The following is a 16,252-nucleotide window of genomic DNA, read 5'->3' on the forward strand; positions in this document are numbered from 1 at the left end:
CAGCAGCACTCCTGACTTACAAAACTGTACACAGTCTCCACAAAACCAGACAATTGAAAGCTTTATCTGATATAAAACCTGTGACATCTTTAAGCAGGACAAGTGCATTTTAAAAACACTGTCTGGATTTTTTTTTAAGAGGCACTTACAGCCTGATCTGCTCAGGACTAAGTGCCTCAGCATTTTCTGTCAGTTGCTATTTGCTTAATCTAGATTACACTTACATGTGTTCATTTACACTGACTGGAGCACTTTACCAACAGTAACAGTACAGTAAAAAACTGTAGTCCAAAAATTTGATATAATTATGTTAAAAACGATGGCAAAAGTCTGATTTCTCAGAGAGCTGAGAACACATTCCACACAAGCACCTAATGCCTTCATAAAGTTTAATAAAGGTCTCTTCTTGGAAAAAGAGGCACCCAAACATGCAGTTATGTGCACAGAGAAAAAAAAATCAACAACTGAACTGGGACCCTGCATCAAAGGTTTTGTCTGTGCCTTGAGAGAACACATCAGGAAGAAGGAAAATAGGGTGCAGCAACTAAAATATCTCCTCAATGTCTTATATTATTGAACAACACCAGCTCTCAAACTGAACAGAATTCAGAGCCCGGACTCCCATTTTGAACATTTCATATTCCTGTAAGAGTTTCAAGTGGCCACCCTGCCCAACATTGCTGTGTCCTGAAACTGTTAGCACCCCAGTAATCTTCTTACAAAGCTGGCTTTAAAACCCACGTAAGCAAGCAGGGCTAATACAGTTGCTATAGATAAAATACCAGCTTTAGACAATGTAATTCATTGATGTTTTGTGTGAATGCACAGGGAAGATCAGATTGTTTTTAACTGCTGACTTGTAACAGAGCAAAGCTGGCTGCAGGGATAGAGGAGAAACATCCTCCCCAGTTGTGTTTTTTTCTTATTTTAGTCATTGTTGTTTGCCAAACAGGTGGCCAGTGGGAGACCAGGAGTGCCTCACGTGGGGATCTGGGCAGCTTGCAGCAGGGATTCTCTGCCTCTTCCAATTGTTGAAGCATCACTGACAGCACTGCAAGACATCTTTAGAGGAAGAAATACGTTTCACAACACATCTGCTTCAATTAAGTTCACTATTAAGTGCTCCCAGTGATGGAAAGGGAAGAGTGGAATGAAACCAAGCTGAGAAAGTGCTGACACCACTGCCTGTCCACCCACACTCACCCACCTCCAGCTTCAACATACTATTACTGTCATGATGCAACCGTAAGTTGTATTGAACAAACTAGGGGGTATGTTGAGCATAATGAGAAGTTAAAGCAGTCTTGTCTTAGAGGCAGCAAAGCACGGAGATGAAATTCACAGGAAAACAACAGTAATAGTCTCAGGTGTAATTCTAACAGCCCAGATTTTAAGAGAAAGTGTTAACAAAGGGTGTCAGAACCTGACAGGCTGACTACATGTTAGGCAGCTGTAATGAAGTGCATACAATATCTCCTTCCTATTTAAAAACTGTTTTTTCAGAAGTAGTACCTGTGTTACTGCTATGAACCACAGTTAGAATTGCCTTTCCCTCTGCCATCTACTCTAAATTTTGGGACAAATCACATCCCTGGGGACTCCAGCAAGCTTTGGAGAGCCTGAGTTTTGATGGCACAAGAGGGGGTAGGATTCCAGCTTCCCCACTCAACACTTAATGCCTCATCCCCAACTCAGTTTGGGAAGCCCCAATGTTAGAGTTGAGCTCTTCCAATGACTGCCAATATCCTCGGGCATAGCAGAAAAACATAGGAAAGAAGTCGAGACCCCACAGAAGTATCAAAAGCAATTTTATCACTTTAAACAATGTATGAACTATTCTTTTTAATTTAAATGAGAGGTGAGCCAGCCACCAAAACAAGAAAAATTCAAAAATCAGCCAGCCTGCAGCGCTAAACAAGACAGTAATTAACTTACAGGAACTGTTACTAAAATTGTAATAGCATAATTAGCAGCACAGGCTACAGCTGTATTTCAAGACTATGTTTTCTCCAGCTTCAGAGTACATTTTCCCTGCTGCTGCTGCTCAAGAAATAATCAGATATGAACATAACAGCATTAAGGTTGAAAATTGAGATAAAATTAGAGCATCTTCATTCAGACAAACCTTCTCAACTTCACTGTATGGCTCATACCTAATTAAGGATTTAGCTCTAATTCTGTGTTAAAACCAAGCCACCATCTGTGATAATTTCATGTCTGGCTGCCAGTTCCAGAGCATACTCATACCATATGCAAGAAATGAGCTCTACTGAATAGATTTACATTTCCAGGCCATAGTTGTGGGTTTAAAATTTGGTTTTCAAGACTTTGTTTCAAGTTTGCAGCATGCAGAAAACAAATCAAGAGTTTCATCACTGTGGGTTTGCATCATGTAAGATTTTACACACACTTATTTAGGATGATGGCCAGGTGTTGCTCAGAGAACACGGGAATCCAGCAGTACACAACACAAACACCAGAACTGCCAGGTAGGAGCCAAGGAGCTTCAAGGATATTGCAGTTCTGACAAATTAAAGAGGTGAAACAGCTGAGCTGGAAGATCAAACCCAGCAGTTTCAACATAAATGTAACTCCTTTCCAAGCCTGGACTGCCCACTGGACAAGCTGTTCACAGGACAGAAGTCTGTTTATACAGAGAAACACACATGACAATCTCCTGACAGGAAATATCACTGCAGAAGATGTGGCGAGCTGCTGAAAGGATCCCAGGGTTCCAAATCTAATCTCTGCACGGCTGACTTGAGGAGTTACTGCCCAGCAGCTGCTCTGTCACGGTCCTGGTGGCAGGACAAGGGCTCTCCCCCAGACCTGCAGCTCACAGGGCACTGGGTTACCTGGCTCAGGAACTCCAGTGGCACCAGCACAACCAGCCCTGGACCATCATTTCCCAGGCTGCCCCCACAGGAATCTGCCAGACCCTGTGACTCGAGGCTCAGTCTCCATCACCTCTGCTTCCAGAGTGTTTCTGAAGCAGATCCTGGTGAATGAAGCTTTTTCCTTCCCCCTTCAGTGCTAGAGAACTTGCAGTCCAATCCAGGTTCCTTCCCCCTAGAAATGCATTTCCTACAAAGGTAAATACAGCAGCACAAGAGCCTTTTCTTCAGGATGTTTATGTGAAATTTTCTGTGAAACACTGTCTCACAGTCATGTTTCTGTAACTCTGATTACACACTTGCACATTTCAAAAAAAAAATCCACCTCCTGTCCCTTAAAATTACTCACCCACAACTCTGTCTCCTACTTTTATTCCCATCTTCCTCATGGCTGCAGCATACAAAGCTACAGCTTGTCTCAGTTCTTCAAAAGTAACTTTCAAGATTTCTTCTTTGCCTTCCCCTGGGGAAAGAAAATTAAAGCAGTCAGTCAGAAATCAGTCATTGCAACAAGAGTCTAGTATAAATAACTAACCCTAGAAGAATAGAAAGCAATTCTAAGAGAGCAGCTTCTTCTAATATTTATATTTTTCTTTTGAAGTTCCTCTTATGCTGCACCGAAACCTCTTCTTTTTAATGAGAATCAAGTATTAATCAGTGGTATTTGTTCAGTAAGCATGAGGACATTTCTAAAGATAAACACATCTGCACAAACAAACTCTTCACTGGAGAAAGGTGTGCTCTCAAGGACTCACAATAAATAGATTGCACTCACCAAGGTTAATTTCTAACATGGTAAGAACATCATTTTCCCTTTTTGTTCAGATTTCTTATCAGGTCTAGGAAGCAGCACAAGCTGCCAAGTTCAGGTTTTTACAGCAAATCAGACTAGAAAAAACACACACATCCCTGACTTTCAATGTGCTTTTGCATCATCTGCCTTCACCAATGTAGCACAAAGCAAACAAACCGGACTCCACTCACCTCTGAAGGGATCTGCAGGTGTTTTCCCTATTGTACTGAACGTCAGGTGTTACATAAGCTGTTAACAAGTCACTCGTGAAACAAAATGAACAACCCTAAATGTTATGAAAGCAAAAATCTGCCACCCTGAAGTCCCTTCCCTGAGTGGGACTGCTGCAAAGGCGTAACTTGTCCTACTCCCACTGTCCAGCACCCCTCATGAAGGATGCCAAGGGTGCCACAGGAAAGGTGAGCTGCACCCCCTGCTCCTTCCAGAGCTGCCCTCAGTCTGATTGCCTTGAGCAGGGAATGGTGGTTTTTCACTCTTTTGCCTTCTTAGACTTTCACACCAATCAATCTGGACATACACAGAGCAAGGGAGCAAGTCCTGATGTAAAACAACCCAAGTCTGTTACACGCAGTTCATAAACTGAGCAGGGACTGCCAACAGAGCTGGGTTCCCAGAGAACAACAGGAAATGAGACAGGGATCTTGCTCCATGATCAGGAGAAGGGAATCACAAAAAAAGATTCACTGTGGGAGCCAGTGACGAGTGAAATTGTTTAGGAAAGTTACATTTCCAATCCTGCTCCCACAGAATCATCCCCAGCAAACACAAACCTGACCCAGGCCCCCAAACCACCACTGTGACCCAGCAGCAGGGAGTTGTCAAAAAATACTCTGACTTAAGAGGTCTTAAGAAGATTAAACACAGCAGAAGGTCACGGAAGAAATGCAGGTGGAAGTCTGCTCACCACAGAGGAGCCAATTGTTCATTCCAGCATTCACACAATAATCAACTAGGAAATAATTTTGCTCCTTTTGCTATCACCACCCGTGAATGTGTGACAAAGCAGCCTTTGATACACCCCGTGACTTCCTAACAAAAAGACCTACAGAACTGTGTGATCACATGTCAAACCAAGCCATTCACTGAATTGATGATAATTCCTGTGATAATTTGAAGTGACAATATTTAACTCCACTTTCTCAAGTCACATGTTTAGCTTTTAACATTAACAAATCAATCACATCAATTCTACATACATTTAGAGTTTATTTATTAATCAATGTTTGGCTTCCAGGTGCTCCACAAGATGCACTCAACCACATCGGCTTTTTTCCTCCATTAAATAATACACAAGAAGCTCTTCTAATGATCTCAAAATCTGAAAGTGATGACTCCAGTTACTTTAAAGCCAGCTTCTGGTTACAAGCTTCATTTCCAGACTTCACCAGATCAATTCTTATCCACCAAAACTGCTGGTCACAGATTTCACCATTCTCTTTGAACTGGTAGTTGATTTTAAATAATGATTTTTAAATATATGAGATCAGAGAGGTCTCTTTCAATACCTCTAACCAGCAAAACACAACTGATAAGTATTTCTCCAGCAATAAGCCTGCAGAAGGTGACTGCTGTCTCACACAGCTGTTTAAAAACAATTTCTTTGTAACTCAAAAACTGATTCCCGTGTAGCTAAAACCAGAAGCCAAGATTTCTGAACACCTACACAATCAATGCAGAGTCCTGCACCACTTTCTCTAGGGAGCTGCCAGCTTTCTTTGATCATTGACAGGCTCTTAAGCAGCATCACTGCTTGGTCAGTCTCATGGTAAGGATTAGGTCCAGTGGAAGGGAAACCCCAAATGCAGCTCCCTGAGGAAGCACTCACACACCTGCACAGAAGCTAATCCCACCCAGCAGAGATTAGAACTGGTTTTTAAAGTCACCAAAGTCAGCAGACAAAAGTCTCTTCTCTGGGTCTTATCACCATCCTTTTGTGTGAATTTTATTAGATTTACACAGATTTTACTAGGCTCAAATCTTCAGCATAACAAAAATAGATAGAAGATAGATTTAGTGCTCCAGAAGAGTAAAATTGCAAGTCTTCCAGGCACATAGCTGTTGTTTCTGTGCTACCAAAAGCAGAGTGAATTCCTGCCTAAACCCCATGTAGCTCTCAGTATTCCTAAAATAAAAGGCAAAGGAAGAGGGTGGGAAGGACATTATCAAGCTACAGTGCCAAAATACTTCCTGAAGGCAAGCGGTAGGTGAGTGTTTATGACAAATGTGAAATAATTCCTCAAATACTGAATGATGTTAAACACAGCACAAGCTTCACTATTTAATGCAGCTGAGCACATTCTAAGAAAACTTCATTTATCTGGCCAAGGATTCTCCATATCTATATTCCCAGAGCATATTTTGCTGTTTTGTTTTTGGTGGATTTTTTTTTTTTGTATCACAGATTGTGCAGTGTAACTTTATTACCCTTTTTTCTCCTCATCCAAACCAGTTTATTTCCATGTTTCACCAGAGCAGGTTCAGAAGGCCTAGCCCTGTGAGCAGCAGATAAACCCAAGGTGTTTATTTTCCTTACTTGCTGCATACAGTGCAATCTTGTCGTTGTCCTTGTGCTTCAGGAGATTCTCTGCATAGTTCAGACGGCTGCCCTTGAACCACTCCGGGACATCTGCAATACTTTTGGATGTATCCACCACCTGAAAGAAATACATCAGTCATGCCTGGAGAACTGGAACAGAACTGCTTTTTCACAGCATTGAACAGAAGACAGCTCATCAGTTCCAAGCTCTTTGCAGACTTTATCAGGCAAGAATCCCTTCTCCCAGCTTACAGATGGCCAACAGACACTGATCCTGTAATTAGAGGCCTGGAAAGTTTAATTATTTGTTAACTGTCATGAGCAAACATCATTACAACAAAACCAGGGGAAGTTCTACCTTTGGACCAGCCTTTAATACACAAGAAAGATAAACCATTGTGACTGCACCCAGAGCAGGAGATCCACACAGACCCCAGGAACACCCCAAACAGGGACTGAGCAGATTTTAGCTCTGTGCCAGGCCATACACAGCCCAGCCTCCCTCTCTGGAAGGTGTGAGCATCCACTCTTCCCCAGCACGACTCACAGGGTACAGAGACCGACAGCAGGAACTCACAGTGGTAATTCAAAATAATTAAACGTGTAGTCAAATGTAACTGAAGAGTTCCAGCTTTTCATTCGAGTTCTCCATTTTTTCAGGATTAGCAGGATCCAACAACCTAATAAACCTGTATTAAGTTACTCCCCACTTAGGACTAGGACAGGCAAAGAATTGAAAAATGCAATGAAAAATCATCAAAAATAGTCAGCTGAAACAACTTCCCTCATCTTGAACTAATTAAGCCTCAAAGTATTCAACAATGCCTCCATAAGCCACAGCTAAGACTAGCTTTAACAACACAGGTAAAGAGCCCTTAGCATTAGCCAGAGGTCTAAATTCCTTCCAAAATGTCCCTCTGCTCAGTGATTCGGCAGCACATTTCTTCAGAAATCTTTAAATAGAAACTTTATTTTATAGCAGTGCTTTTGAAAGCTTCAGTTTATACCCTCAGGTTCTCTCTCCGGGACTGCACACACATTACAGAAACAGCATTCCTTCAGCCCAAGTGAAAGGCTCTTCTGAAAGCCAAGCAAGGCTTAAAACACATCCCATTCCAGAAAAGCCAATGGCTCTGTGCTTTGGGAGCAGTGTATGTATTACTAGAGGCAATCTTAAAATTAACTTTTAACTTAAAACTCATGTGGAAGTACACTACTGCATTATTTTATTTCCAGTGTATTTTCTAAAAAGAGAACTCTGATTTCTTTGCTCCTAACAATTGGCAAGAACTGAGTCATAACATTTATACTTTATCAACTCAGGCTGCACAAATGATTTTTATACTAGCATACATTATATCGCAGCAATTAGAAGCTGCTCTTAAAACTGACTCATTTCTGACTTCCTCAGCTTGAAGAAAAATGAGCAGAATGCTTTCAACATTTCCAGGACAAGATCCAACATAACTGGTTTTTTTTCTTTTCTTCTGAAGTGGAAAAAATCCTTCACAGAGCTTCTAAGAGCTCCACTAGCACCAGGAGCTGGACTCCTACTCCAGTGTTTTCAGGTAACACCTGTGACTCCTCGTTAAGCTCAATCTTTGGCAGTGGTATTTTGTTAGATGAACCTGATCCCTCCCTTGGAGGCCCCTCCACAGGACCAACAGGTGTCAGGTGCTTCTCATAGCAAGAGGAGAAATTCCGACACATCCTTCGTTTAACGACAGCTGCCTGGGAGTTGACGTTCCAATGGCAGCGCTGCCAGCACAGCTCTGCACACTGAAGGATCTCTGTTCATCTCACAAGTGACACAGATGTCAACTGCTACAGAGTGACATCTGCACGTCTACATCACATACCTCAAACCTTCACTGGGATTAAATAAAATCCTGGCTGGTTTTATCCTGTGTACACAAAGTTTTATTGTTTTTCTTAGAATGACCTGCAGAAGTAGAAGCTGTTTCACTGCCTGGGAACAAAAGAGTCAATTCTGCTTCGTTAAACATTTTATTTACCTCAAAGCAATGTTTACTTCCGGCAGACAGCCAGGATCAAGCTGTAAGACTTCAAATCCATCTTCCCACCCCTCTAGCTACCACAGCCCAGCTCAGTTACTCTGACAGCTCCCAGAGTTTGAGCTAGCACCTACAGAAAATGTGAAGTTTAAGTGTTTATAGTGCTGAGACCACACACTCCAAAGCAGGCTAGTTCTTACACTCTTGCTGCATTCACTCTTCTGAAGGGTGAGGCACATCAAATAAGACACCTGAGCACACAGTTCCATGGCAGGAAGACAGGAAGAACCCCTTGATCCATCATATCAGCACAGAAGTCAGTAAAACAGGACAAGTCAAAACAACTTAGCAGTCCCCTCTGTAGGACTGACAGCACTCTGAGGGTTCTGGAACAGATGGACTCCAGGCATTAAGACAAGTCCAGTCCTCCCTACTAAACCCCAGGAAGGTTCCAAACCCCAGGAAGGTTCCACTGCATCAAGCTTTTCAAGCAATTAGCCCAACATCTTCCCCAGGTGGAAAACCACAGGGTGATGTTGGTGTCCTACACCAGGACTGTACAACGGCTCCATCAGCAAGATCTGCAGAGTCACCTTCCCTCCAAAGGGACTCTGTGGCACTGTCTGGTGTCCCACCACCACCATTCCCTCAGAGATATCTCAAGCCTGCACCTGACTGCAGAGCCTCCATAACCAGTTCTACAAAGCCAGAGTGTTACAGGCGCACTTATCAGGCAGGCTGACGCAGGGAAGGCAAACATGAACTTGACAGAAGGCCAGCATTTACAAAACCAGGGTGATATCCCAGCAGCACAATCCTAAGGCAGGAGGCAGTGCATTGGCAGACTCCCCACAAGCAGCCAGGAACGACAAGGTGTGCAAGAACATGGCCACAAGGACACTAAAGCAGAACTGCTGAGGACAACAAAACTCAAGGGTTCCACTGTCCTAAAGTGTACCAGCAACAGAACACCACCATCCACCACACCAGGAAATGCAGGACTAGATCAATTCCTCGTATCGCTTGCCAGAGTTGCAAGAAGAGGTCAAAAGATTGATTGTAACATCGGTTTATTTCCGCTTCGTGTTGCACTTGCTGTAAGATAAGCACTGAACTTACCTCATCATAGAGGCGAGAGCAGACGATGTTACTGTACTTCCAGAATTCTGCCCAGAAGTCTGAGTAGGACTCCACTGACCACTGGTATAAATCATCATAGTTGGCTGGAAGTAAGAGACATGTGTCAGCATTATGCAGAGAATTACAGGCATGTACACAAAGCACTATTAGGGATATCCCAGATAAGGAAAATTTGTGGCTAAAACAATCAGGAAGACAAATCTGACCACAGAGTAGAACAAGTGACTATAAAACCAACAGAGAGTCTACCTGGACACCTGAAGAGATCACTTCACCTGTGTTACGAGCCGTTTGCCCCCACAGACAGTGACCTTTCCTAATAACTCCCTGCACTATCTCCACACACTCCTCTGCCATCAGCGCAACTGAAGATTAAACAAGTCCTGCTTGTTGACACTCCCTATCTATCAACATGATACTTTCAAATAGCAAAAGATAAACGAGGCTTCCTGACAAGGGACGTTTGCTGGAAGGTCCCAGTCTGGGGCCAAAGGCCTCTGATAGCTCAGTGATACAGAGATTAGAGGCACTCCAGCCATGGGATCAACATCACTCTAACAGGAAACACAGCAGTTTTCAGTGAAAATGAGGTCTGACAGACTGCAGCTCACCTTCTCATACTGAGACAGCATGAATGATGTCAAACAAGATGTTTACTAGCTAGATATTAAAACCACAACCTGTCATTAAAAACGTGGAAATAAGCAGTTTAAGCCTTACCTGATTGTGAGACACATGATGTAACCTGAAGCATGCATAACAAACCCCACAATTCAAACTAAATATAGTGTAAAACAGTTCTAGGTATGAATAACTGAAGCCAATTCCTCATTGCCAGCTTAGAAGTGGCATTTCCTCATCATGTCCACAATATCTTGAAGCTGTGCCAGCAACCAATTAAATGTTTCTGCCATCAGTGACAGTAAGCTTCCTGTTCTGCCAACTGTTCCCTATTCGATGCTTTCCACTAAACCATTCAAAGGCATTTTCACCAATTATCTCTGGGTTTTCAGCCTGTTATCCAGCCAATTGCTGCAGAAGCCATCTTTGCAATCTCTCTTCTACAAGGAGGACATCTTCCAGCTTTTTAAAAGAAAAACATTCAAAACCATCTCTGCACTGTTACTCACACTTACCCTCAAAACTGTTTCCCCACCCGGTCCATCCCTGCCACATCTTATTCCCCCATCAATCCTTTCCATCAAAGTGGGATTATCCCCTAGGTATTATTGATAGACAACGCAAAGACTCTTCTCCATAACACAGATTTCATTTGCACATTGCCCAAATCCCTGCCTCTACACACCCTTTTTACACTCCAAAGTTACCCATCACTATCCTCTACTCCACACATCAGCTGCACAGAAATAAGACTTGACACAAGAAGAATTCAAGTTCCCACCTCCTCCTTCAAAACCCAGTTGTACCACCTGCTCCAAATCAATCTGATATATGCAAGAAGCTACAGGTCACTACTAATTTGGTTTCCTACAGCACAAACAGTTTGTTCTGGTTTGTCTCTAAAGTTTGTTCCAAATAAGCTTCAGCATGCAAGTCCTTCAGGGCACAGGCCTGTTACTCAACAGGCAAACACTACGTTTTGTTACATTTCCAGAGCAGAGCCATTGTCTAAGGGACTGCATTGCCCTCAGCCCTCCTGAGAGTCCACATCTTAATGCTGCAGAGAGATCCATTCTTTGTTGTGAATAGCACTCATGCCAATGAGCGCCAGTGCAACTTAATGGAAACTGACAAAGGTCCCTAGATACAGACAGGAATCCACCTTCCGACAGAGAAAGCCACTTCCCAGTGCGGGGAGAAGAGTTCTGGTTGTTTCAGCCATAAACTCAGGCAGCCTGCGTGCAACTGCACTTGCTCTTCATCACACGGGCATCAGCTACACCATTCCACTCACTGCCTAAAACCCTGGATTAACTTGCTTCCCATGCAGCAGGAGAGTTAAGACACCACACACCTGGATCCCAGTGGGAAATCACCAGCAGCCAAAATAATGACCTGGCTTACCCACACAGCAACCAAGGTGAGGAATTGTCTCCTGGACATAAACTGCCAGAAGCAGCACTGACACCGCTACCACTCCAGAACGTGTCTGCTCGTACCACTGACACCTACACTGGACTGACAAACTTCCAAACCACCTGCCAAAACTGCTCCTTTCAGCCTCCATCAGACAAATGGTTACAGGAAAGCTACACTAGCAACTTGGGCCCTAAATATTTAGTGAGAACAATATAAAATGAACCAGTCAGAACTGAAGGGTTTGACCTCTCCATGCACTGAAGTTTACCTGGTCCATGATGTAGCTGAGCCCACAGAGCCAGCACCTCTGAGAGCCTGGAGACACGACCTACAACCAGCGGTTATGGAAAAAACAACACTCCGAGTCGGAAACACCTCTGGACATCAAACCCCTGCTCAAAGCAGGCCTCATTTCAGTTGTTTCCAAGCCAAAGAACCACACACCTCTTCACAGCCACACGAGTGTTTCTGAACAAGGTAGGAACTGCAGTTCAAGAGCTGTGGTAGTTGCACAGCAAAGCTCCCTTATCTTCTTCCACCACTGAACAAGCTTATGCATCACCATCCACCTCCCAGTACACCTGAGTATTACAAGACATGCACTCTTCCTAACGAAATGTGAGCATGACCACAACTCCACTCTCTCACGCCCCTGCTGCTGAAGTGTCACGCTAAGGCTACACTCACCTCAGCCATGGCCACAGCAATCCCTCCTTCCCACATCCCTTTAAAACACCAAGTCACTCCAGTGCCGCTCCCGGCCCCAGAGCTCCCCGCACACCGGGAGCCGCCGCAGGTAGCGCTGCCCGGGCTGACATCCAGCCGCAGCAGCAGGCGCAGATAAGGCTGTTTGCCTTTCCCATCTGTACATACCTTCACACCAGCGCATGCTGCCCCGGAGGCCTCCGGCTGAGGCTCAAGCAGAGCATCCCGCCCGCAGCTCTCTGCCCACCTGCCCCGGGGTGTGCCCGGCCACCGAGACCCGAGCGGCACACGGACGGGCCGCGCACCTGCCGCGGGCCCGCGGTGAAGCCACCCCGGGGAGGCAGCGCCTGGCGGCCCCCGCAGCCCCGGGAAGCGCCCGCCGGCCCCCGCCCAGCGCTCACCCAGGCGGAGCCCACAGCTGCTAGCCACGGCGGCGCGGAACCGGTCCATGTGCGTGTTGCGCTTCGTGTCAGGCTCCCACATCACCTGCGACTCCATGATCTCGGGCTCCCGGGACATGGCTGCGGCGGTGGAGCGAGGCGAGCGCCGTCCAGTCCCGCAGGAGTCCGCACACACACCGCTCCCACCGCGCCCCGGCGCTGGCTGCGGCCCCTCCTCCGTGCGCACGCTTTAAAGGCGCCGCCGGCGGTTCGCATCACTCCGTAACCTTCCGCCGCGGAGAAAAGTGCGGGGCGGGGCGGGCGAGGGGGCGGCGGGGACACGGGGGACAGCGGGGACCGAGGGGCGGGCGGGGACACGGGGGACAGCGGGGACCGAGGGGCGGGCGGGGACACGGGGGACAGCGGGGCGGGCGGGGTCACCCGGCCCCGGGGAGCGCGGGGAGGGATGAATGGGCCAGCGGCCGTGCCGGACAGCCGGTCCCTGTCACCTCTAAAGGTCACCAGACGCCGCGTCGGCAGCGGGAGGAACCATCGCTTCGCGCTTTTCACCGGATCTCCGCAAAATTACCGCCGATCTGTTTGTTTATTTCTTCCCCCCACCCCCGCCCCAAGGAGGCCTGTATTAACAAGTGTCTTTGACCCAAAAATGAGGCAAGAAACGCGTTTCTCCCTGGCCTCGCCATCCCAGCTGCGCTTGTGTAAAGCTCTCAGCCTACACAGCTTGTACCTCGGATTAAAACTTAATATTACTGCTCTGCTTTCTAAATGAGGGCTCTGCTGGTGACCATCGAGATGTTGCGACAGCCGATTTCAGCCGGGAATCGGTGGTAATAAAGCACTCGACAACGTGCAATTCACTGCTAGTCCGTGATTTTTAAGGGTCGTTTAGAACCAAAACGACTCCACTCTTCACGGTGTACCCATGTTGCTTATGTAACTTATTTTCAAGGTCACGGTTTTGTTTCTAATTCATGGAAACCTCAAAAATGGGATTTTGGTGGGAAATCATGCGGGCGTACTGTATATGAAAATAAAATACGTGTAACAGATTGTATACTTGCTCTACGTGCCATTTAGATTTTGTGCTACCAGAATACATCTCCTTTATTAAATCTGAAGGCCGTGGAGATGTGATTTAAACAATGTACAATTTTTATTTGCCTCGAGACAGACCTTCAATCTGGCGTATTTTTAAACAACTCTCCCCAGAGCCTAAGGGAGTTGGGGAGGCGGGGGTGGAATGGGAACACGCTATCTGCCCCATGTGCCTCCCTCGCCTTGGCAGCACTCAGAGGTCAGTGGAAGTGTGAAATCCATGGCCGGACACCTGCCAAGCACAGAGATAAGGGAGAAGGCAGGAGCGGAGCGCCAGTGTCCAGGTCCCAGAGGGTTCATTGGGCTTGGTTTCCGCAGCCCGTGGTGGGGAAACTTCCTGGAGAATCCATCCTCCCGCAGTCTGCTGAAGAGATGACTTATACTGGATGCCTGCATGTCGTGTACCAGTGGATGTACCCACACAGGTTCACGCTCTGTTGGTGTCATAAACACCTTCACAACCCAAAAGGGGCAGGAGGGTTTTGCCTTCCATGCCGGCACAGACCTCAGAACCCCGGGCTGCCCCTCCAAACCATTTACCCCAGTGATGAACAGCCTGCCCTGCTCTGGGGTGAGTGTGAGACAGGTTGAGAATTGCACCTGAGCAAACACCTGGTGGATGCCATCTCTGGTTGCCAGGACTGGAAGCAAAGCTTTAATTTCTCATTTTTACTGAGGCCGCCCCGTGTTCCAAGGGGGTCACAGCCCAGGAGAGTGAGGCCGCCTAACTGACCCCTGTGCTCTGGTGAGGCCACACCACGAGTCCTGCGCCCAGTTCTGGGCCTCGCTGTTCGGGAAGGACATTGAGGTGCTGGAGGGAGTCCCGAGACAGGAATGGAGCTGGGAAAGGGGCTCAGCCTGGAGATAAAGAGGCTCAGGGGGGTTCTGGCTCCCTGACAGAAGGGGGCAGCCAGGGGCCTCGGGCTCTACTCGCAGCGAACAAGTGACAGGACACGATGACAGAGCCTTAAGCAGTGCCAGCAGAGTTTAGGTTGCACATTAAGAATTTCTTCCCAGAAAAAGTACTTAGATACTGGAATGTACTCCCCAGGGAGGTGGTGGTGGAATCCCCGTCCCTGGCGGTGTTTAAGGAAAGGTTTGACACGGCACGGAGGGCTCCGTTCCGGCTGTGCCGCAGCCACGCCGTGACGCCGCAGCCACGCCGTGACCCCGCGCCCCGCCCGCCGCCCCTCAGGGCCGGGCGGGCCCGCGCTGCGGACGGATCCCGCGCGGAGCACGCCGCCCGTGACGCCGCCGCCTCCGATTGGCTGCGGCGCGCCTGGCCCCACATCAGCCCAGAGCCCGCTCTCCTCGCGGCTGGGCCGACCGGGGCAGCGCCGACGGCAGCAGGGACCAATCGGCGCAGAGGTTTCTCAAGCCCCCTCTCCCAGCCGGCCAACGAGCGGCCGGATCAGGGGGAGGTGTGCCCAATCAGAGGAGCGCTCTCATGCCGCTCGGCGGGAGGGGCGGGGGTCTCTCCGCGGCTCCCCTCAGCGCCGAGGCGATGCTGAAATTGCCTCTTTTAGGATAAAAAAGCACCGAATCACTGAATCAGTTCGGCTGGAAAAGACGTCTGAGGTCATCGATTCCAATCTATGACTCAACACCACCCTGTCAACCACACCATGGCACTGAGCGCCTCATGCAACCTTTCCTTAAACATCTCCAGGGCCGGTCATTCCATCACCTTCCTGAGCAGCCCGTTCTAATGTCTAAAAAACCCTTCCTGCGAAGTGTTTCCTCCTTAAAAGCAGCAGCACAACTGCCGCTTTCCCTCACCCAAAGTAACCTGTACTCCTAAAAAGAAAATGAGCAGATAAATCACCTGAGAATGGACCCAAAAGCTGAGCTGAAAAAGGTGTAATTTGGAAAGGACTGACCCAGTTACAGCTCAGGGAGGAAGGGTTATGATGGATTTGCTGATAAAACTGGGCTTTTAGGAAAGCCTGAAAGCACTTTCTCACTTATCAGCAGCAGTTTTACTATCCTATCCTTACTTCAGAGGGGGTTATGCATACATCATCCCTGCCTTCATTCCAGTTCTCCCTTATCCAAACCAATTTTTTCGTCTTTCAAAAGTGACTTTGGAAAAATGGGAAGTAAAAGAAGGAAAATTAAACAAACCTTTAATGAGAAAACGGGTAATAAGAGGACTGCAGTGATTATTGCAATTGGTTTGGAGACTAGATTAGGATAGCCGGAGGAAAATAGCCTGAATAAGATTAACTGGAATTGTCCATTTCCAAGTCTTTTTAAGTCTTGCATTATGCCTGCTAATAGTAATAATAGGGTAGAAATGAAATCATGTTTTCTGTCGCAGATTAGATTAGGGGCCATTCAAAAGATGCTTCAGAGCTGATGGGAAGCAATAATGCTGCCGATGGCAGTACCCTGTTGTGGGCTCTGAGGTAACCTGGAGTCACCTGTAAGACTAAACTGAATGTTGAAATGCCTGGATCTGTGTGATAAAAGTTTTGTAATAACACCTCAGGGCGATCTCTGCAATATGCCGAGGCCTGACCATGATCCATTGAACCAACAAGTGGATTAGGGAATCTAAAGATTTTGGAAAGATTTTTTTTTTTTTTAAGCCTATATTCAGAGGATTGGCC

General features: G+C 46.7%; 1 protein-coding gene across 1 annotated transcript in view; it reads right to left on the reverse strand.

Moving 5' to 3' along the window:
• Window positions 1-12,761, reverse strand: part of AACS (acetoacetyl-CoA synthetase) — a 37,575-nt gene extending 24,814 nt beyond the window's left edge. Inside the window, exons 1-4 of the mRNA XM_040080757.2 lie at window positions 12,546-12,761; window positions 9,379-9,482; window positions 6,242-6,362; window positions 3,244-3,357 (exon numbers count right to left, since the gene is read on the reverse strand). Of these exons, the coding sequence (XP_039936691.1) occupies window positions 3,244-3,357; window positions 6,242-6,362; window positions 9,379-9,482; window positions 12,546-12,663 (457 nt within the window). The 5' untranslated portion in view covers window positions 12,664-12,761. The remainder of the gene's footprint in view (window positions 1-3,243; window positions 3,358-6,241; window positions 6,363-9,378; window positions 9,483-12,545) is intronic.
• Window positions 12,762-16,252: the final 3,491 nt, after the last annotated feature.

This window comes from Hirundo rustica, chromosome 17 (genome assembly GCF_015227805.2).
Source record: "Hirundo rustica isolate bHirRus1 chromosome 17, bHirRus1.pri.v3, whole genome shotgun sequence".
NCBI lineage: Eukaryota > Metazoa > Chordata > Aves > Passeriformes > Hirundinidae > Hirundo > Hirundo rustica.